At 39.3% G+C, this 22,133-nt stretch overlaps 3 protein-coding genes across 3 annotated transcripts; 2 read left to right on the top strand and 1 right to left on the bottom strand.

Moving 5' to 3' along the window:
• The first annotated feature begins 1,674 nt into the window (after positions 1 to 1,674).
• Positions 1,675 to 10,690, top strand: LOC131024852 (E3 ubiquitin ligase PQT3-like). The gene is given in 16 exon segments (XM_057954390.1): positions 1,675 to 2,717; positions 3,700 to 3,811; positions 4,146 to 4,227; positions 4,361 to 4,527; positions 4,674 to 4,747; positions 4,925 to 4,990; positions 5,100 to 5,256; positions 5,334 to 5,482; positions 5,655 to 5,728; positions 5,730 to 5,820; positions 5,999 to 6,298; positions 7,390 to 7,431; positions 8,082 to 8,331; positions 8,462 to 8,578; positions 9,081 to 9,153; positions 9,959 to 10,690. Coding segments are annotated over 16 exon segments (2,526 nt in total). The 5' UTR covers positions 1,675 to 2,554; the 3' UTR covers positions 10,568 to 10,690.
• A 6,830-nt stretch (positions 10,691 to 17,520) lies between these two features.
• Positions 17,521 to 17,922, bottom strand: LOC131008137 (uncharacterized). The gene has a single exon (XM_057935034.1). It carries the CDS (start codon positions 17,920 to 17,922, stop codon positions 17,521 to 17,523), a length of 402 nt encoding a protein of 133 aa, XP_057791017.1.
• A 1,060-nt stretch (positions 17,923 to 18,982) lies between these two features.
• On the top strand, positions 18,983 to 21,938 carry LOC131024836 (uncharacterized). Its single transcript, XM_057954373.1, has 2 exons — positions 18,983 to 20,993; positions 21,075 to 21,938. The coding sequence occupies exons 1-2, from the start codon at positions 19,083 to 19,085 to the stop codon at positions 21,795 to 21,797; spliced, it is 2,634 nt and encodes an 877-aa protein (XP_057810356.1). The 5' UTR covers positions 18,983 to 19,082; the 3' UTR covers positions 21,798 to 21,938.
• Positions 21,939 to 22,133: the final 195 nt, after the last annotated feature.

Genomic DNA, 22,133 nt, shown 5'->3' with positions numbered 1-22,133 from the left:
AGGATTGATGGGTGGCGGCCGGCGAGATGGATGGCGGCGCGATGGAAGACAGGCAGAGCTTCGGCTGGCTGGCACGACGGAGCTTTGGCTGGCGGCACGATGGAAAACACAGGACTGGAGGCGCGATGGAAGACAGGCGGTGATGGGTGCCAACGGTCCACAACGCCCCGACGGCGAGATAGGTGGCGGCCGACGAGATGGATGGCAACAAGATTGAGATGGAGGAGAAGAAGGCAACTGATTTTTGTTGAAGAAGAAGACAATCGATTCTTAGGGATTTTTGAAACAATATGGCTGAATGACCCTATTGAGCATGCAAAATCAAAATTTAGCCCTAAATCTAAAAACATCGAAATTTAGCCATTAATTAGGTGGAATGCCTAATTTGCCCTTTCTACCCATCACATTGCAGTTCTTCGATTTGGCCCAATCGCTCTGGCGCTCCTCGATTTGTTCCGGCGTAGTTTCGCAGACGTAGACGGAGGGCTCTCATATAGAGCGGTCGTGGCTGCTAGCGCGGTGGAGAAAGCGAGCTGCGCCGCGGAGGCCGAGGAAGCTGGAGCGATTGCTGGGGCTTTGGTCGCCAAGCAAAAGCATAGTGTCGACGGTGGCTGCCGCCGTGGGCGACGATGGGCTCTCGTTGTTCGACGACATCGTTTCGATTGGGGGAATTTCGAGTTTCTGATTTTTTCTAATTTTTTTGGGCGTGTCTGGGATGATTTTTTGGATCTGATCTGATGAGGCGGCGGCGGTGGATCTGATCTGATCGTTGCGCTGCCTCCTCCATCGACAGATTTGATCTCCGCCTCCTTCGATTTCAGCCATCGACAGATCTGATCTGATCTGATCTGTGCTGCACGTATGGCACTTATGGCACTAATAGTGCCATAAGTGCCATAAGTGCACACTTCCCCATAGGGTTTAGATATTCCATTTAGTGTTTAGATTATCCATTTGGGGTTTAGATGTTCCATTTAGGGTTTAAATGATGTTGTTGTTTCTGTATTTGTGCTGCACGTATGACACTATTAGTGCCATAAGTGCCCAAATGACCATTTTACTTCGTTTTATTTTGAATTTCCGTTGGCACTTTTGGCACTATTAGTGCCATAAGTGCCAACGGAAATCCAAAATAAAACCAAAGTAAAATCTTGGCACTTATGGCACTAATAGTGCCATAAGTGCCTAACCCGACCCGGCACGCGACCCGCGTGCCTGATCCTACCCGGTCAACCTCATTAAGGGTAAAAACGTCCAAATCAATAAAAATTGCCAAATTTTGTGTTTTTTCAATGTGTGACCATAAATTGTGTTTTATGCTTCATTTTGGCTACTTCAAAATTTTACTCATTTTTTTTCTAGTTCAAGTGATATTAGGGCTTTTTTATGTGATTTTGTTATTTGAGTAATTTTAAATTAATATATATTTTACATCAATGTTATACTATGTAAATTTAAATTACATCAGCGTCACGTCAATTTTTCGGTCATCGGAACTAAAAATTGTGAAAAAAATGAACAATTAATTTAATCTGTGATAAATAATGAATTTTTTTAATATTATAGGAAAAATAAAATTCAAACAAAGTTTGTGATATTTGGTGCGATTAATCCATTTTTATAAAAAACACACGCAATAAGTGGAGGGTGATGTCAGATGTGTACACCGTTCACTCAATTAAATTATTTAAAATAATTTATGGGAGCAGCCTAAAACTTTATCAGAACAGGAGTGTAGGATTTCCGCTAACGACATCGTATTCCGCCTTAACAAAACTTCCCACATACAATACTTTATCGTCTCAGCGGTATAGAGATTTGCGATTTTCATTTGCCGCATTCTTCCAGCCCTAATTCCTGACTCTCGCGGATTTCTTTGAACAAATCAATTCCGTTATCGGTTGATAGATTCCTCTCCGATAAGAAGCCGGATTTAATTCGGTCGATTTTCATCGATGGTGGAGTAATTTGGTTAGGGCGGCTCAACCCTAACTGCCTTCCGCGCTGTTGATTCCGCGTGCTTTCTTCTTCAATTCGGCGATCGAATTGGACAATTGGCGGAGCATATGCGGAGCTAGAAATCGTTCGCGAACATCAATTGGAAGATTTGCTCAGAAGTTCACGGTTCGAGGCAGCGGCAACTCAGCGATTCCCCTCGGCGTCTTCTGGAGGGAAAGAGATTTTTGGTGTCTTTCCCCGATCTGTCCGATTTCCGGTCGTTTGGTGGTGTTTTGGATTGAGATCCAGATCAGTTGTCTATCGATCCAAGTGTAAAGACGTCGAGCTGACTTTGGATGTTTTTGAGTGCCTGAAGGATTAGAAGGCCATCAATTAGTCGGTTTGATTAATATTTCCTGAGTAATTGCAGAGAAGAAGGAAAAAAAAGAACTTATTGAGTTTCCGTTGTACTGTTATTGTTTCCTTTTTCAAATTTTGAAGTTGAATGCCAGGGCTTTCATTTTGTATTTTTTGACGGCCTCTATTTCTGTTTGTGTTGTTTCTCTCTGAAATAGAGGGTGAACATATACAAAGAAAGGCGAAACCATAACGAAATATGGCTGTTTACTATAAATTTAAAAGTGCAAAAGATTATGATTCAGTTCCGATGGACGGCCACTTTATTTCGGTGGGACACTTGAAAGAAAAAATATTTGAATTAAAGCATTTGGGTGGTACTGATTTTGACCTCATAGTCACCAACGCCCAGACCAATGAAGGTTGGTTTTGATTCTTTGCAGAATGTTGTTCAAATAAATCTTTTAAATAAAACATAGGTTTATGGTCATTTTTGCAATCTTTTCTGTATGTAGAGCACATATTTGAGCTTTTTACTTTGTGTAATACGTTGTTGGTCAATGTAAATGAATACATATTTCAGTGCTATCTTCTCTGGAGACATAGGGCCTGGGTCTTAGGTTGTTGCGAAGCTTAGTTTTTCTGGGTTTAGACTGACGATGCTTGTGTTCAATCAATCATGGAAAGCTAATAATAGTTGATAATTGAATAAATCATGGTATGCTGATAAACTCAGCTGTTGTGAATCTGGGTGGTGGAGTTTCGATTGTGTTCTAGTTTATATGAGATTGGTGCTTTGGAGAAAGTTGACTCATATTGAGTGTTATTATTGCTGTTTGTTTGGTAGTCTTGCACACACACTGATTTATTCATTTGAAATTGTTGGAACTTACGGAATTGGTTCTTTAAAATATGAAATATCTCGAGATCTTTAATAATTATCTTGATGTTCAGTTAGATATTAAATGAATTAGTATTCAATTGGCATGTTGGAGATTGTTGCAGTATAAAACAAGTGTTAGTAGTTGTGAGTTTTAGTAGAAGCTTGACAGTATGTGTATATATATATATGTATATATTGTGGAGGCTGAAGCTTGACTGTTTTACTTGAACGATGCCCAAATATAAAAACCTGCAAGGAAATTGGGATTAGAGCATTTTAATGCTGAACGCACTAAATAATTAAGCTTGTAATAGTTATCGTACATTGAGAACTTCCAGTTTTGTAGGGTTAATTTGTGAAGATCAGGACTGTGATTGGGATGGTGACATATTATGGGTTGATTGGGACTATGGCAGTGATGGGATCACTTTCGATGGTGTTAACTATAGTTTTACTCTTTGGCTGCGTTTATGTGGTGGTTTTCTGGGGTTTATACACATCTCATTGTTTTGTAATTTCAGAGTACCTCGATGAAGGAATGTTAATTCCCAAAAATACTTCAGTTTTAATACGCCGAGTTCCTGGAAGGCCTCGCAAGCCCATAGTTACTGCACCTGTTAGCGAGCAAGAAGAGTATTGCCTCATTCCTTTTAAGCTTTGTCAATTTTTTTACTTGTGAGATCAAAGATTTGTGTAACCACCAAAAGTTAAACATCAATTTGAGCTGCTTGTTGATGTTTTCTAAAACGTATGGCCAGCTTTAGTTTGTTTTTGCACATTTGTCAAAAATTCACTAATTCAGGTGGTTTGTTTGGAACCTTTTGATTTCTCTGTTTGACTTAAAGGATATCCATTCAGAGATGGAAGGATTCACACTCACACACACAAAACAAATAGTAGGCTTACACACTTCAGCATTTGCAGAATTTCTTAGTGCTTAGTTTGCGTATTTGAATGTGTCCTGTAGGTTGAATGTTGACCATAATTCTGAAGATGTTCAAGCTGTAAAGGGTAGCTTTGCTGTGGCAGATCAGTCTTATGTGAAATATGTAAGGTTTTATTCATTAATACTGGAATAGTCTTACCGCCTTATTACATGTAACTGGGAAACTGGACATGGAAGCATTTCCGTGTCAGTTTTTTAGTGTTGCAAGTGTATGAATACTTCCTTGCTTATTGTAGGGTGAAGATTTAGAATGGGATGAATTTGGAAATGATCTATATGCTATGCCTGAATCTACCCCTGTCCCATCCAGCATCCCAATTCAAGATGCTACTCCTGTTAGCAAAGAGGATGAGGAGAGCAAGATCAAAGCTTTAATTGACACACCAGCATTAGATTGGCAGCGGTGAGAATCTGTTCTGGCTTATCATTGATGTTCTGGGTGATAACTATTTTGGAGCCAGTTTGTCCTCAATTTCTGGCTATTGGAGCCAGTTTGTCCTCAATTTCTGGCTATTGGAGCTTAATTTTTTTAACTTCATCTTTTGGCAGACAACCTTCGGATGGTTTCAATGGTAGGGGTTTTGCACGAGGTGGCAGAATGCCGGGTGGACGTGGTGGTTTTGGTGATTCTCTTGTCCCTTAATGTCTAACTGGAACATTTCTGTTGTTTAAAAATCAACCATGACATCATCCATTTTTCTTTTAATATTGGCAGAAATTATTGTATTGATGCTTTATTGTCTTCCTATGTCTTTGTTGTCTATGACTACTTTTCTGAAATTTAATGATCTCGTTTCCAGTTCGAGGTGGATTTGAGAAGAAAACACCACCACAAGGCTACATATGTCATAGGTGCAAGGTGCCTGGTATGTTCTTTTTGTAGGAAGGTGGATTGACTTCATTATTAGACTTGGCCATGGACATATATATAAATATTGAAAAAAGTATTTTATAGTTATGGATTCTTTCATGCAGGGCACTTTATCCAGCATTGCCCTACAAACGGAGATCCCAATTTTGACATCAGAAGGGTCAAACCTGCTACTGGAATTCCAAAATCAATGTTGGTGGCCACCCCAGATGGCTCTTATGCAATGGCGAGCGGGCTTGCAGCAACTTTAAAGCCAAATGAGTAAGCTCTCTTCATTAGTTCAATTTATATGTGTGTTTTGCAGGGGCCATATTTTCCCATCAGGTGATTCTTTGTAGGGCCGCTTTTGAGAAAGAAATTGAGGGAATGCCATCTACGCGATCAATTGGTGATCTTCCAAGAGAGCTGCGGTGCCCTTTGTGTCAAGAAGTAATGAAAGATGCTGTCCTAGCGAGCAAGTGTTGTTTGAAGAGCTTCTGTGATAAATGTAAGAATGTGCTTTATTGTCCTCAGCATATAAATGCTAGTGGCTCTTTTACTTTTCACTTTGCACGATTTTACATGTGGAATGAGGTTTTCTCGTCAGGTGTTTGAAAGGATACCATGCTTCTCAAATTTGTTAAAAGTCCCCACTTTTCTTGTTTCTTACTTCTCCGTAGGCATACGCGATCACATTATGTCGAGATCAATGTGTGAATGTGGGGCGACAAGTATTCTTGCAGATGATCTTTTAGCCCAACAAGACCTTAAGAGATACCATTAATCGGATTTTGGAATCCAATAACAACAGTGGTGAAAATGGTGGGAGTGCTTTTCAAGCCCAAGGTTTGTGCATTATTTAGTCTCTATTCATTTGTTCTTTGCTCCCTCTCTCTCTTGCGCATACACTATGCACACTCACAAATGCATGTGTGAGCATCTTTCAGTTTTGATATGGAGTGTGCTATCAATGTGGTTTACTTGCAACCATCCTCCTAACCGTTCTTTTTCTTTTTTGGTTCAGACATGGAGTCACGAAATCCACAAGCTAAGGTTCCATCCCCCACACAGTCTGCTGCCTCAAAAGGACAGCAAGTGCCTGCACCACCACCTCAGCGGCAGGAAGTTCCAACAGTTGTGGAGACTGTTGAAGAAAATAAGCCTGCTATCATACCCCTGAAGTCAGAGAAAGGGATAGCTTTAAAAGTGCCCGATGCTTCAGAAGCAACACATGACTCAAGAACAGTTAAGGAAGCAGCATCACAAGGAAGTGCTCCTTTGGCTGATGAAGAGGTGCAGCAGAAACCATTGTCTGGAGAAGCAGGTAAATAAGGTTCACATAACTCGCTATATGTAGTTGTGACCAAGGTTTTAAAAGGCATTCTATGCCTCAATGGCCCACTTGCTTTCCTGATGGCCCCATGAGGCGTAGGCCTTGAGGTGGAGTGAGGCATAAATCATAAAAATACATGAAAATCACAACTAAAATAATAAAACACATAAAAATATAGCAAATATATGAAAACACATAGAATTCATATGTTCATAACTAGTTATAAGTCTTTAAAATCCCAAATTAAAGTCTAATAATTAAATAGGAGAGAGAGAGAGAGAGAGAGAGAGAGAGAGAGAGGAGCAGTCTTCAGAAGAATCAGAACATAGGGTTTCTTTGGATTTCAATTTATTCACTTTTTCTTTCTTCTTTAATCTTTCTAATTAGGACTGTTTTTACACGGCCCACTTCAAATTGATCTTTAAACATGAAAGCCCATTCAATTTCGAGCGTAAGCCCAAAAAATTGGAAAAAAGGAACTTCAAACCTAAACGTGAGGCTATCACCTCGGTGTGCCTCAACTGGGCCGAGGCATGCGCCCCGTTCACATCAGGTAAGGTGCAGCCTCAGATCTGATTTCCGGGCGCCTTGCGCCAAGGTGCACCTGAAAAAAGCTTTTTTAAACCATGGTTCAGGCCGAAGTGCCTGATGCTGGACCGAAGTTTCTAGAAGTGATTGTGAGGTCCTCTACTTTCTTCATGTTCATTGTGGTTGCTAGTGCATTTTCCTGCATTACTTCCTAAATCTAGAACTTGATTGAAGAGGTCCTCTACTGTCTTCATGTTCATTGTGGTTGAAATTGCATTTTCCTGCATTACTTCCTAAAATTATTTCTAGTTTCTCATATATGGCTTTGCTTAACGTGGCATGATTTGTTCTATGTTTTGTGTAAAAAAAAAAAAAACTGAATCTACGTGTTACTGCTCTGCCTTAATGAGTACCCTGCCGAGGGTGAGGGCTTATTTCCATAGGTCCTATAAGCTCTAGACTCAAGATTTGGTTATGGACTGTCAAGCTGCAATTTGTTTGTTCCTTAAATTAGGAGCTGAATTGTGACATGATTTTTCTTTGTGGTTTCACAGGCCGGAAGAAGAAAAAGAAGAAAATTCGCATGGCTCCTGGTGGTATGTTCTTATCAAAATTTGCTTGTTCCTGTATTTTGCTCATACTAATATGTACCTTGATGAATTAATTTGTAAAAGTTTGGTTGCTGATCCGAGGTTTCGCTGATATTTGATATATAAAGGCATATTTGATCAAGCATGAGGAAATGGCTATAATATTTGATAAATGGTGGTGTATTTGGCCAACCAAGAGGAAATGAACTTAATGTTTGGCTGCTAGTCTGCTTCTTTATTGTATTGAACCTTTCTTCTCTGTGATTGACTAGTTTGCTCTATTGATTCTGGGCTTTTCCTGGAAATAATTAATTACAGCCAGATCCATCAATGTATGGCATTTTCATGCTTTTCTTCTAGGAATATTGTGTTTAAGGCTCTGTTGTACTCTTTGGAACATTTTGTGATAGCCTTTGAGGATGTCAATGAAGTAATGTTGTTTAATATACGAATGATTTTCTACTCTGCTTCATATTAACTTATTTGTAAGATCTTGCTTAGTTTGTTATAAGCCAAGCTTGGTCGGCACAAAATGCATCTTCTTTTGCACTCTTGTGCCTTGACATGAAATACAGCATGAATACTCAGGATCATCTGTGTGGTTTAATCTGATTTAGTTGTTTAATATCAATTTGAATTTTTGGAATGCCCTGCAGCTGCAGAGATGCAGTGGCGGACTGGCCCAGACCTTGCTCCTGAGAATTACATGATGACTATGGGCCCTTCTGCTTTTAATCCTGGCTGGAATGGCATGCAACCTGGATTTGATGGGTTTATGCCGTATGGTGGTGGTCCTATGCCCTATGGGGGTTATGGAGTTAATCATATGGACGTTCAATTTGGGGGCTTTTTACCATATGATCCATTTGCAGGACATGGTGGTATTCTTTCATACGGCCCTCAGAGGTATGGTTGAGCTTATGACTCCAGAATATAGTGTTTGCCGTATTCGGTATTTCTAAGTGACTGATCGGTTATAGTTACTTCTTGGTTCTTGATTATTGGGTTTGTGATTCATTTGTTTTATGGGTTCCAGGGACCTTTCTGAGTTAGTGGGATACAATGCTCCCCCACCTGTCATGAGTAGAGAGGAATTTGAAGCTCGCAAAGCTGATTTGAAGAGAAAGCGTGAAATGGAGAGACGTGAGGAAAGGTAAGCACTCTCTCTCTCTCTCTCTCTCTCTCTCTCTCTCTCTCTCTCTCTCTCTCTTAATTATATACACATACACATGTCATTCTACAACATTTTACTCTTGAGCTACTATTATTAAGGTTCATTATTATGTCTGGATCATTGAGCTGAGATTTGAACTTCTGATTAGATATGGGTTCTTGTTAATTGAGCTTTCATCAGTTATCAACTTGAGACAGTTTTGTAACCATTGAGTTATCTAGTCGTTTTGTTGCCATTTGCATTGTTGTACTCGGCAACATTTGATTAATCTTGTAACTTGCCACTGACAATTGTAGCATATGTCTACTTAGGAAATTAATTAAGCATGATGAGCAATGGCAAACATACAATTGTATAAAAACTGAAAGTGAAATTGTCTGGTTTGATAATCTCTCTTAAGTAAGTTATGCTACCGAAGCAAGTTTTATATATGCCGAATTAGTCAATCTTAGTTAAGCTTGTTTTTTTGCCTTTGATATAGGGACTTTTCCAAAGATAGGGAATATGGAAGAGAAGGGAGCAGTACAGTCAATGTCTCTTCGAGATCCAAATCTGTATGTATTTTTATCGTTGGGCTATTCTTATTTTATTATACTTGTCTCATGATGCAGGCCGAGTTTATGGTCGTTGAGATGGGTATTTCTAAAACCTGCTCCAGCAGGACAGGGCGTAATTCGTGGAAAAAAGTTTTTTTTTTTTTTTTTTTTTTTTTTTTTTTTTTTTTTCCATTTTCATGTTTCCCATTTATCTTGAATGTGGTTTGCTGCTTAGAATAATAGGTGGTGGTCATTTTTTTAATTTTTTTTTTCATCTCTCATCGCTTCATGATTATTTTGATTGCTGAAAGAATGTGGAGTTAGATATATAAGGTATCGCCAATATCGGTACCCGCTTTTCCGTCGCCGAGGAACACTAGAGAGAATAAACCGTGAAAAAAGAAACATCTCTCACAACACTATTTTACTTGCATTTTTCACATCACCTCCCACAAATGCTTTGGTGGAAATCCTTGGCGCAAATTCTTGTTTTCCAAGTGTATGCTTAGAGAGAGAAAAAGTAGAGTATTTTGATTTATCCAAATCGTTTTCATCAAATATAAGCAAGTTTTTTAGTGCCCTTGGATGCTAAGCAAATTCAAATAAATAATTTGAACAAGTAGGGAAGTTATTAATCGAAAAGTGGATTTATTCTGGTTTGAAACAATTATGCCCAAAATGGTATCCGCGTAAAGTCCAGAGTATGGCCCATATAGCCCTGTGGGCCCAATGGGTACTTTTTACTAGAAACGTGGGCCTTTATACCTTGTGGAGCCCATCATATTTTCTTCCTCGTCTAACTATGTGCGTTTTCTCTGTTCAGAGATTGACCCCTCCACCGTCTGCCGCCGACCACCGCCTTCCAAGCCGCAACCGTCACTCGCCGGAGCGGCGCTCCCGGGACCCAGAGCTTCCCCGGCCATCTTCCAAAAAGAAGTCCGACTATGAGCATGACGATCACCACCACCAGCAGCGCCGTCGTGAGTATCACGAAGAAACCAACCGCGACAAGGATCACCACCGCAGCAGCAGCAGCAGCCACCTTCGCCGCTCGCAGTCGCCCACAGAAGCAGCTGCTGCGGCGGAGAAGAAGCAAAAGGCGAGCGTCTTCTCCCGCATCAGCTTCCCAGCTGGTGGCGAATCAGCTACCAAGAAAAGAAAGGCCTCTTCAACTGATGTGGCTGCCGCGAGCCACCGATCGTCGAATGGGCAGCATGAAGAGCACAAGGCAGCTACTGGATCAAGAAAAGGTGGCAGTGCTGCCGTTTCTGTAGATCACGACAGCAGCGATGACGAGAGGCATTTCAAGAGGCGGCCGTCGAGGTACACCTCGTCGCCTCCGCCGGCTGCCTCGGCGGAGGAGGAGCACCGCCACTCTAGACGGGAGAGAGATCGCGGGGTGTATAGCAGCAGCAGCAGCAAGCGTAGATAATTGTCAGTGATTGGACACCTATGTTTTAAAGGAGCTTTGTCTCCCAGCTTGCTTTGATAATGTAATAATGAATGATTTACGACTGGGTTGCCATTTAATGAAGATGAGCATGTTTCCTAATCATTTTTATCCCCCTCCTGCCTGCTTCTGCTTGCTATCTTCTTTATAACCCCAATCATTATTTATTAATGAAATGCTTATTTTTGCTATTTACGTTGTTGATCATCATTTCAGTTATAAAAGTAAAAATTCGCAATTTATATTTTAAAAAGTAAAGTGTTGGTTGAGAAGTCTTATTATTGGCGTTGCACACTGTAAACACAAATTTTTGTATTTCAATTTGATAAAATACAAAATGCGTTACAAAGATAATTTGATAGATTTGAGAATAGATTTATGCGGATTGCAATCTCTAGTTAATCCTCTGATTCTTCTCTTCCATTTGATTCTTGAACAAGCTCGAAGGTTCTTGAAATACTTGTTTTGATGACGCCAATCCAAAGGACTTAAGTCATGATTTTGGATTGAACGTTGAACTTGATTTGATTTGAGAAGAACGTCCTTAGAATTTTGTAAGAACGCCTTGAAGCTTTCGAACTTGGTTTGATTTGATTTGAAGAACGTCCTTAGAATTTGTAAGAACGCCTTGAAGCTTTGGGACTTGGTTGATTTGATTTGAAGAAGATCGTTCTTGGAATTTGTAAGAACGCCTTGATCACTTGAAGATTTGAAGGTTTGATCACTTGAAGATACTTGAAGAATACTTGAAGACTTGATAGAATTCTTGAAGACACTTGAAGATTTGAACGCTCAAATACTTGAAGATTCGAAGGATACTTGAAGATTTGAATGCTCAAATACTTGAATATTCGAAGGATACTTGAATGTTGCCTTGAAGATCTTGAAGATTTGAAGGATACTTGATGAATACTTGATACTTGATAGAATTCTTTGAACTCCTCAATCTTCCACTTCAACTTGTGATACTAGAGAGAATTCTTTATGCTCTTCGATCTTTCGCTCCTTCGAGTTGTTCTAATGAGCACCCCAACACCTCTATTTATAGATTTTGGAGATGGGCTTCGTGGGCTTTATGGGCTTTGGGCCTTCATGCATGGGCCTTAGGGCTTTAGGTGTCCATAAGCCCATTAATTCATTTATGTTAAATATTAATTATATATCTATTTAATTTAGGAATAAAATCCCATTTAATAAAATAGAAAATATAATTGAATATTTAATTCATGAATTTACACGTGACACGATTTAATTCGACGACAAATTTAATTGTCTACAAATTGCCCCATCGAGACTTGTTTATGGACGAAATGCCTTTGGTAATAGACGAGTCTCGAAATTTATTTTTTGATAATTTAAACTCTTATCGAGGAGTTCTTGACTTGAATTTGAATTTATAAATAGTTTATACTCATATTTAGGAGTTCTTGAATTTCTTTGGATTTATAAATAGTTTATACTCGTATTTAGGAGTTCTTGAATTTCTTTGGATTTATAAATAGTTTATACTCGTATTTAGGAGTTCTTCATTTGATTTTGGAATTTTAAATAGTTTATACTCGTATTTAGGAGTTCTTGAATTTCTTTGGATTTATAAATAGTTTATACTCGTATTTAGGAGTTCTTGAATTTCTTTGAATTTCGTAAATAGTTTATACTCATATTTAGGAGTTCTTCAATTTCTTTGGATTTATAAATAGTTTATACTCGTATTTAGGAGTTCTTGAATTTCTTTTGAATTTATAAATAGTTTATACTCGTATTTAGGAGTTCTTAAATTTCTTTTGAATTTATAAATAGTTTATACTCGTATTTGGGAGTTCTTCAATTTCTTTGGATTTATAAATAGTTTATACTCGTATTTAGGAGTTCTTGAATTTCTTTTGAATTTATAAATAGTTTATACTCGTATTTAGGAGTTCTTGAATTTCTTTTGAATTTATAAATAGTTTATACTCGTATTTAGGAGTTCTTCAATTTCTTTGGATTTATAAATAGTTTATACTCGTATTTAGGAGTTCTTGAATTTCTTGAACTTTGTAAATAGTTTATACTCGTATTTAGGAGTGCTTCATTTGATTTTGAAATTTTAAATAGTTTATACTCGTATTTAGGAGTTCTTGATTTTGAAATTTTAAATAGTTTATACTCGTATTTAGGAGTTCTTGAATTTCTTGAATTTTGTAAATAGTTTATACTCGTATTTAGGAGTTCTTGAATTTTTTTGATTTTTGTAAATAGTTTATACTCGTATTTAGGAGTTCTTGAATTTTTTTGATTTTTGTAAATAGTTTATACTCGTATTTAGGAGTTCTTCATTTGATTTTGGAATTTTAAATAGTTTATACTCGTATTTAGGAGTTCTTGATTTGAATTTTGTAAATTTTAAATAGTTTATACTCGTATTTAGGAGTGCTTGAATTTTTTTGATTTTTGTAAATAGTTTATACTCGTATTTAGGAGTTCTTGAATTTTTTTGATTTTTGTAAATAGTTTATACTCGTATTTAGGAGTTCTTGAATTTCTTTGAATTTTTGTAAATAGTTTATACTCGTATTTAGGAGTTCTTCAATTTGAATTTGAATTTGATTTTTTTTTTTTTTTTTTTTTTTTTTTTTTTTTTGCAACATTGATACGAGGCCGATCCTACTCATAGAATTTAAGTGGGCCAACAAATTGGGCTTTTAGACATCAGGCCCATTTTCTTTATTGGTTTAGAGAAATAAAATTTCTCTTAATCAACCTCTCAACTAGTAGACAAAAGTTCCGTCCAACCAAATTGTAGGATTTGCCGTTTTTTTTTTTTTTTTTTTTTTTTTTTTTTTTAAATAACAATATAAGAACTTGCCACAGCATGTTCATGTTGGCAACAGCCAACAACACATCTTAAACCAAGCCATGCATGCCCACTTCTATTTCTTTCCAAGCTTACTGATACCATTCACAAAACTAATCAAACCCTCTTTACACGTGGCGCCACCACAAGAAGGATCAAGCCATACTTATTCTACTAACCATATGCCTTCTTAATTTGATAAATGCAACTTGAGCCCCATAGTATCCGACATTTTGAGTCTCTTTTTCTGCATGCATGTACCATGGAGTTTATTAAATGGAATCAGAAAAGCTCCTCAGCAATTTGCCTACTCGACTCCTTTCATTTAATGCTTTGCTTTCTATTTCACGCCATTTCTTGTACCACCATTTTTCTTTGCAACAACTTTGCCTCTTTAGGCATATCAAAGTCTGCGAAAATAGGGCCATGGAGCCTCTGCAGAAAACTATAGAAACAGCTGGGGTGCTTTACTCTTTGATACAGCTGGAGTTTTGTTTTTTTTTTTCTTCGTGTACAGCTGGAACTCCACCATTTTTGTACCACCATTTTTCTTTGCAACAACTTTTAATTCATGCGCACAAATGTACCATGCTCAGCTATTGCCAGCTATCATTTGCACCACTGCTAGCTATGTGAGAACTTTCCCTTGCCTATAAATAGGAGTGCTTCTGTGATCAGTTTCATTCACACAATCATCATGGTTTTCTTCTCTTAGAATATAACAGCCACTCTCCTTGTTCTTTCTTTTCTTACATTAGCTTCTTTCTTGAGCTACCACCACCTGCCATTACTTCAATTTCCTCATCTTGGAACTCAAATGCCATCCAAAAACGGCAGCCATGGTAGCAATAGCAGTTCATGTAGCAATAGCAGTAGCGAGGCAGAAAGAGTGGGGTTATAGGGACGCTGTTGTCCCAGCTTTCGTTCTTACGATTTCTGCAACTGGGCACCGGCGACAATGTGTGCTGTCCCATAGTTCCGGCGAAAAGGAGAGATCGAGCTTTGCAGTAGAGGCTTCGAAGTAAAATTCTCTTGCAACCTCTGATCCTCCTTTCAACTTTAGATCATGCATGACATGCTCCCTTTTAACTTTGTGTATAGTATGCTTCTACTGTATTTGTGAGCTTTTCATTCATCAAAATTTGATATTTTACTATCCAAGTATCGGCAAGAAACCTTCATTGTATGCTTATTGCTGCTGCGTTTTGCCAAGTCTTAAAACTTCATCCCATGCTTGTTATCGCTGCTGTATTTCATCAAATAATATCATGACCGCGGCTTTGGCTTCTTCTGCTGGATTGGTTTTGGTTAGGCGGAGAAGCATCGAGCATCGTCGTGAGTGTGCCGGGACAAGTTGCGACAACGGAGATGTAAACACAAATTTTTGTATTTCAATTTGATAAAATACAAAATGCGTTACAAAGATAATTTGATAGATTTGAAGATAGATTTATGCGGGTTGCAATATCTAGTTAATCCTCTGATTCTTCTCTTCCATTTGATTCTTGAACAAGCTCGAAGGTTATTGAAATACTTGATTTGATGACGCCAATCCAAGGGACTTAAGTCGTGATTTTGGATTGAACGTTGAACTTGATTTGATTTAAGAAGAACGTCCTTAGAATTTGTAAGAACGCCTTGAAGCTTTGGGACTTGGTTGATTTGATTTGAGGAAGATCGTTCTTGGAATTTGTAAGAACGCCTTGATCACTTGAAGATTTGAAGGTTTGATCACTTGAAGATACTTGAAGAATACTTGAAGATTTGAATACTCAAATACTTGAAGATTCGAAGAAGACTTGAACGCTAGATAGAATTCTTCAAGATACTTGAATACTTGGAAGAATACTTGAACTCTCCAATTCTTCGTCTCTTCTACTTGTGATACTAGAGAGAATTCTTATGCTCTTCAATCTTCCGTTCCTTCACGTTGTTGGTTATGAGCTCCCAACACCTCTATTTATAGATTTTAGAGATGGGCTTCGTGGGCTTTATGGGTTTTGGGCCTCCATGTATGGGCCTTAGGGCTTTAGGTGACCAATAAGCCCATTAATTCATTATATTAAATATTAATCATATATATCTATTTAATTAGGAATAAAATCCCATTTAATAAAATAGAAAATATAATTGAATATTTAATTCATGAATTTACATGTGGCACGATTTAATTCGACGACAATTTAATTGTCTACAAATTGCCCCATCGAGACTTGTTTATGGACGAAATGTCTTTGGTAATAGACGAGTCTCGAAATATATCTTGATAGTTTAAACTCTTATCGCGGAGTTCTTGATTTTGAATTTTGTAAATAGTTTATACTCGTATTTAGGAGTTCTTGAGTTTCTTTTGAATTTATAAATAGTTTATACTCGTATTTAGGAGTTCTTCATTTGATTTTGGAATTTTAAATAGTTTATACTCGTATTTAGGAGTTCTTGAATTTCTTTGGATTTATAAATAGTTTATACTCGTATTTAGGAGTTCTTCATTTGATTTTGGAATTTTAAATAGTTTATACTCGTATTTAGGAGTTCTTCATTTGATTTTGGGATTTTAAATAGTTTATACTCGTATTTAGGAGTTCTTGATTTTGAATTTTGTAAATAGTTTATACTCGTATTTAGGAGTGCTTTGCTTGAATTTCCAAGGAATTGAATTTCAACAATTAAATCAATTTAATTGTTGATCTTTGAAACGAGAAACAAGATGTTTTAATTTCAACAATTTAAATGGTTTAGTTGCTAGTCTTATTTAATAAAGACCATTTGACGAAAATGAATATAATCATCAATTAGAGTTCCAACTATCACACCAATTTCGAGCCCAAACACCCATATTTCTTAGGCCCATTTTCGAAAACTTTACATGACAGCTTCCATTTCAAATTTGTTTGATCACTTTTGTCTTCCAATCTCAGCCGTCCACTTTTATGGTTAGTGATTCTCTACAGCAACTTTAATTTGTTGGCCACTGCAAGGTTGAGTTCTACTTTTGGCCAACTTTAAATGTAGTCCCTTTTAAGCTTTGACAGCTTGTTTTGAAGGGCCTCTCATAGCTGGAAAAATAGCTGGAACTCCACTCTTCGGTGGCTAAGTTCAGGGGTTTGGTAGCTATCTCTGCCTATAAATAAAGCCTTCTTCTGTCATTAGTTTCATTCCATCTGAACTTGGGCAGCGTGCATTCTCTTGTATTTCATAGCCAGAGCAGTCCCTTTTTATCATCTTCTTACACAGCCTGCTCTAAGAGTTCTCCTTCGATAGCCATAGTAGCCATAGTTATAGTTCTCAAAACAAAGCTAGGCTTACTTCTAGTTCTCGTGGAGTGCCGCCGAAGGGTCGAAGGTGATCGAAGGACGAGAACTTAGCTTGTTGCTGTTTTCGTAAGGCGCCGGCGAAAGGAGAGATCGGGCTTTGACACTAGAGGCGGCGTCGAAGTAAAATTTTCCTCCAACTTTTAACTCTCCTTTCAACTTTAACTCATGCAAGGCACGCTCTCGTTTCTTGTTTATTCGATCAAAGCAACTGCTGACTTTGTTGTAATTTCCCTTTTGTCGAACATATGCATGAAATAAACTTTCCAAGCTTCATCCCATGCTTATTACCGCTGCTGCATTTCATCGAGTGATATCATGATCATGGCTTTAGCTTCTTCGTTTTGGTTTTGGCTAGGCGAAGAAGCGGTCGAGCATCGTCGGCGAAACAATCGGCGACTTGGTTCATCTTTTGCGGCATTAGATGACAGCAGCAGTCGGGACGATATTGGCAGTGAGTAGCAGCTATGGTGAGCATTGCTGGTCGTGAGTGTGTCGAAGGCAAGAGACGATAGCGGAGACTCCAGGCTACTTACTCGCCGGTCTTTGGCAGCCGCGAACGGCAACGAACCGCATGGTGTCGAAGGCGAGAGACGACTGTGGAGCCTTGCGGCAGCTACTGAAACGGGCTTGGAGCGCGGTGGTGGTATTTGGCTTCGGCTTTGTGTCGAGCGGTGAACAGCTATAACAGAGACTCCGTACAGCTTGGAGACGGACGCCGGTGTTCGGTCCGAGGGACGGTGGTCGGTGACTTTATTTTCGGCAGCTAGAGGTACCACCATGAACTACCCTTTGCTAGTTCTTGATCTGCGTTTTTTTTTTTTTAAAAGATGAGAGAAGCGGCAGTGAGAGGGGGAGACCATGGGGTTGCGCATGTAGGAGGCGGCGGTGTCGCGGCTGGCCTGCAGCTGGGCGCGCTTGAGCTGCTGCCGCTCCTGAGCAACAAACAATGATTTTATCCCCAATTTATCAAGAAAAGTGTTAGCTATATCAGGAGTTGGTGATCTTGAGGCAATTGCAATCTTAACACCTTTATCCTTGAGGGCGTAGAGAATGCCCTTGGCATGAGGATACACTCTCGGCATATCCCGTTTCGACCGACATTCGCAGTAGAAAGGCCAGAGAGTATAATCGAGATCGAAGACGACGAGGCGAGGCAGCAACTGAAACAGACCCATAATCTCCATTGCCTCGTTCTTCACCCTTTCATCTCCCATCCTCTCTCTCTCTCTTTACTTGTGTTTCTCTCTCTAGATTTTCTTTTTGTAGGGCTTCTTCCAACTGAGCTTCTGCTTGAGAAATGCGAGCTTCAGCTGCAGAATGAAGTTCAGAGACCCTAGAGTGCTGCTCAGTCAGTTCCGTGATGCTGCTCAAGTGAGAAGCGAGCTGCTGTGAAGAGATTTCCCTCTCAGAAACTGTAACGTTTAGCTTTTCTTCAAGATCTTGAACCTTCTCACTGAGCTGCATATTCTTTTCAGATAAGAGCGCGTTCTCTGAGGCGTAAGAGTCAGCTTTTCCTTCAACCTCGAGGATCTTCGTTTTCAGGCCTTCACTGATGTCTTCAGAAGAAGCAAGCTTCAATAAAATCTGATCGAGCTCTTTACTTGCAGTTTCATGTTTCTCTGTTGCTTCTGCAAGCTGCACTTGATAGCTTTTCACTTGATTTTCAAGATCCTGCACCTTTTCATGCAACGATTTCGCCTCAGTATCTCTGTTGGAGAAATTATCAATTGCCTCCTGCATTTTGAGGTCTGCATCTCTTGATAGAGTTTCATGCGACGTCTCAAGTTCTGCACTCCTTGCAGTCACCGTCTCCAACACTTTGCTTTGTTGCTCTAGCTGCTCCTCGGCCAGCTTGAGCTTCTCGATAACTTCAGCTTCCCTCGATTCAGTTGCTTTTAGATCATTCTCTATGCTTTCCAGCTTCTGCTGTGAGATACTGAGCTCTTCCTTCAACATGCTAAGTAGATTGTCAGCCTCGGATAGCTTCTATGAGAGATGGGCTTTCATTTTTAATGAGAGATAGTGGGAGATGGGCTAAGGGTAATTGGTTTGAGATGGGCCGATTTTTTTTTTTTTTTTTTACCTCTTTTTTTTTTTTATGATTGAATTTCTATATATATATATATATATATATATAATTCAAGGAGTGGTGGCCTTTTTTTTTTTTTAATGATTAAATTTCTCCTTTTTATTATATATATATATATATTTATATATATATATATAATTCAATCGTGCCTCCTTTTGCTTGCCTCCTTTTATCTTGACTAGAATTTAATTCACATTTTATTTAAATGCAAATAAATTTCTAAGTCTGGATGTGTTGCTTCCTTGCAGTGTCACGATGGTGGTCTTCAAAGATATTGTGGTCAAGGGTCAAGACTATTTGCTGATTTTGAGTGATGATGAGCAAGAGACGGAAATGGGCATGCATCTAAGAGTATTTCCGGCATTGATAGGCCACTATGTGAAACCTTGGCCCAAACTTTTGAATTCTCTATATCAGTCGGAATGGACCAGCGAGATCAGTTTGAACAAAGCGTCGAAGGCTCATACATTGCATCCGGCCCGTCCTTGGCAAAGCAAGGAATCCAATTTTCTATTGACTTTGAGGCGAAGGATCATCGATAAAGATGCCAAATGGGGAAGGGTTACAAGCTTTCGTGGGGAATTTCATTTCTTTGAAGGCTATTGGGAGTGGACTGAAGATATCCTTAGCCGCTGCGGGAATGAACTCCGAGTTGTTGGTATCTATGATGCAGTTTATGCCTCTCTTTTCACTTATGATTGCCAGCCCGAGATGGTTAAAGCGTTCTGTGAAGCTTGGTGTCCTGCGACGAACACCATTCTCACTTCATCTGGCGAGATGTCTATTTCTCTATGGGATTTACAGTATCTATCAGGGCTTCCGTGTACCGGGACACTGTATGATGAGGTTGTACCCTGCGTGAAAGAGATTCTCGGCAAAGATCAGTTTGGCAACCCGTTTATTCCCTTGAGTTGTAGATATTTACTCTCTGCTTACTATTCTCTTAAGCATCGTGATGGCAAGGATCCTAAGAGCTCAGTTTCTATCGATGAATGGATCAAATTTTGGTCGAAGAAAGCTTCAAAGTATTCTCATCCCCCTGCTCGCAGGGCAAAGAAATCTCAACGCCCCAAATCGACTCATAATCCGAGTGGTTCATTTGAAGCGCATCAATCATGGTCTTCTGAAGAAAGGGCTCCATTCATCGAGCTTGATGCTAGTGACAAGTATCACACCACTATGTACTTGGCAGCTCATATAGCTTGCTGGTTGTGTATCTTTGTTTTTCCAGATGGTGATGCCATGTCGATTAGACCAACCTCTTTCAAAATGGCAAGTTTGATGGCGTGCAAACAGAAAGTTGCCCTTACAGCTCCAGTTCTAGCCAACATCTACAAAGGGTTGAACACTATCTCTAGTTCTATGGAGCCTTCTCTTGTCCTGGTGACGCTACCCTTTCATTTTATATATGGTTGGATAGCGCTCTATTTCAACACTCACATTCCCCTTCCAAGAAGCCTTGGTGTCGCCAAGATGACTCTATACTCAGGCGAAGGAGCTGCGAAGTATTATCTGCCTGTTGCGTGCCGCGAACGAATTCAGTCGTACAATTCGATTCGTTGGAATTGTACCACGTTCACCAAGGAAGATGACATTTTCTATGTCGATGGTGAAAATACAAGAGAGATTGAGCAATGCTTCTTCATGGCTATTCGTTCGAGTTTTTTGGTTCGCCGGCTGGATGACCACTTCATCGTGGAGTCTTATGGTCCTCACCGCTTCAGTCGTCAATTTAGCTATTACCAGATCGTACCCAGCAGCCTTACTCAGAACATTCGAAGGACATCTTTGGAAGAAGGTCTCAACCTTTGGCGCATGTGTTTGCTGCACAGATCACGATCAAGGGCATGTTTTCCACGATCTTCTTTGGACATGAAGATACATTGTTCAGTCGACTATAAGACTTGGTGGGATAAGACGTACAGATTTTCTTTTGAAAACAAAATCTCTTCTCCGGCTCATATCACTTTTAAAAGAAAAGATCAGGAAGAAGCAATCAACTCCAAAGATGGAAAGAGGAAGGTCGTCTCTACCACCCTTATAGCTGATTCTGGTAGTAGCAATTCTGAGCGTAATTGGAAAAAGAAGAGAATTGCGGGGTCCTCAAAACCGGCCGATGGTCACGTTGAGGAAGAGCCAACTCTAGTGGATGCCGATGTGAACAAGGTCTTTCCTCATCTCTTATCTTCTTTTCGTATTAATATATAATTTCCATTCTAATTGCATCTTCTTCTTGCCCTTTTGTAGACTTTGAAAGAAGTGTTTGGAAATAATCTTGAGAAGGGCTCACCAATCGACTGTGTATCCATTGAATCCAATAAGTCAAACGAGATTCCTTGTCTTGCTAAACAATCCCGCCCCCGACCAATGCCATCATGTGGGGCGCCTTCCGAGTTCAATGCCACACGCATGATCGATGATGAACTCAAGTCGTGCTGCAGGATCATCTGGGGAAAGCTTCGTGACAAGGTTGAGAGAACCAAAGTCGAGTTTCTATCGGCGCTTGAAGACGAGATACGGAGTGGCCTTTCCCGTATGAAGATTATTTGTGGTCTTGACCTTTCCAACCTTGAAGATAGTATTGATGAACTATTCTCCAAAGCCACCACTTTTGATAAAGTAAGGTCGGCTTCTCATGAGATCAATGAAGGCCACACACTCAAAGTTCGAGAAGTCAAGGTTTGCCTTCAAGAGAAGTTTGCCAAAGAGAAGAAGGATGCTGCGAATTGTGATGCTTTAAAAGCGGATCTTGATGAGTTGGAGAAACGCAAGAAAGAATTGTTGGTGTCTTTGGAGCAGCGAAGCCTGATACTCAAGACTACTCGTGGTGAGGTCAAGGTACTCAAGGAAGACCTGGCCAAGCTTGAGGAGGCTTCGAGAAATGATGAGGTCTTGAAGAATTTGGAAGCCTTGAAGCTTTCACTAGAGTCTATGCAGCAGATTTTGAGAGATCAAGACCCTTTTGCTTAGTATATTGCATTTTTATCATTCCTCTTTTGATGATTCTCATTTGGTTTGTCATGGATATTTTGACATCTTCTCCCAATGCTTGTGCTTCTTTTGATGACTTGATTTCTTTGCTATTTTGGAATGAAACGTCTTTTGGTTTCACATAATCAACTTAAATCATTACTTGATGATATAAATTGAAAAGAGTCAAACACAACTTATGACTGAACTTAGAAATTATCTAAGCTGCCTACGTACCCTTTTGAAAGGGATCAAGTCAAAACGTAGTTCATAGGATCAACAAGTGTTTGAGATTGGGTGTCGTGCACAGTTTATACTCATGCGGGCCAGGAGTAA

Source organism: Salvia miltiorrhiza, chromosome 1, assembly GCF_028751815.1.
Source record: "Salvia miltiorrhiza cultivar Shanhuang (shh) chromosome 1, IMPLAD_Smil_shh, whole genome shotgun sequence".
NCBI classification, from domain to species: Eukaryota; Viridiplantae; Streptophyta; class Magnoliopsida; order Lamiales; family Lamiaceae; genus Salvia; species Salvia miltiorrhiza.
The sequence above is the reverse complement of the archived record's forward strand: the minus strand, read 5'-3'. Positions and strand labels throughout refer to the sequence as shown.

Bases quoted from the DNA above. Each gene is read 5' to 3' on its own strand.
- LOC131024836 (XM_057954373.1), top strand. From the start codon at position 19,083: ATGGTGGTCTTCAAAGATATTGTGGTCAAGGGTCAAGACTATTTGCTG. The intron at 20,994-21,074 runs GTCTTTCCTCAT...GCCCTTTTGTAG, and splicing joins TGGATGCCGATGTGAACAAG to ACTTTGAAAGAAGTGTTTGG.
- LOC131008137 (XM_057935034.1), bottom strand. From the start codon at position 17,922: ATGGAGATTATGGGTCTGTTTCAGTTGCTGCCTCGCCTCGTCGTCTTC.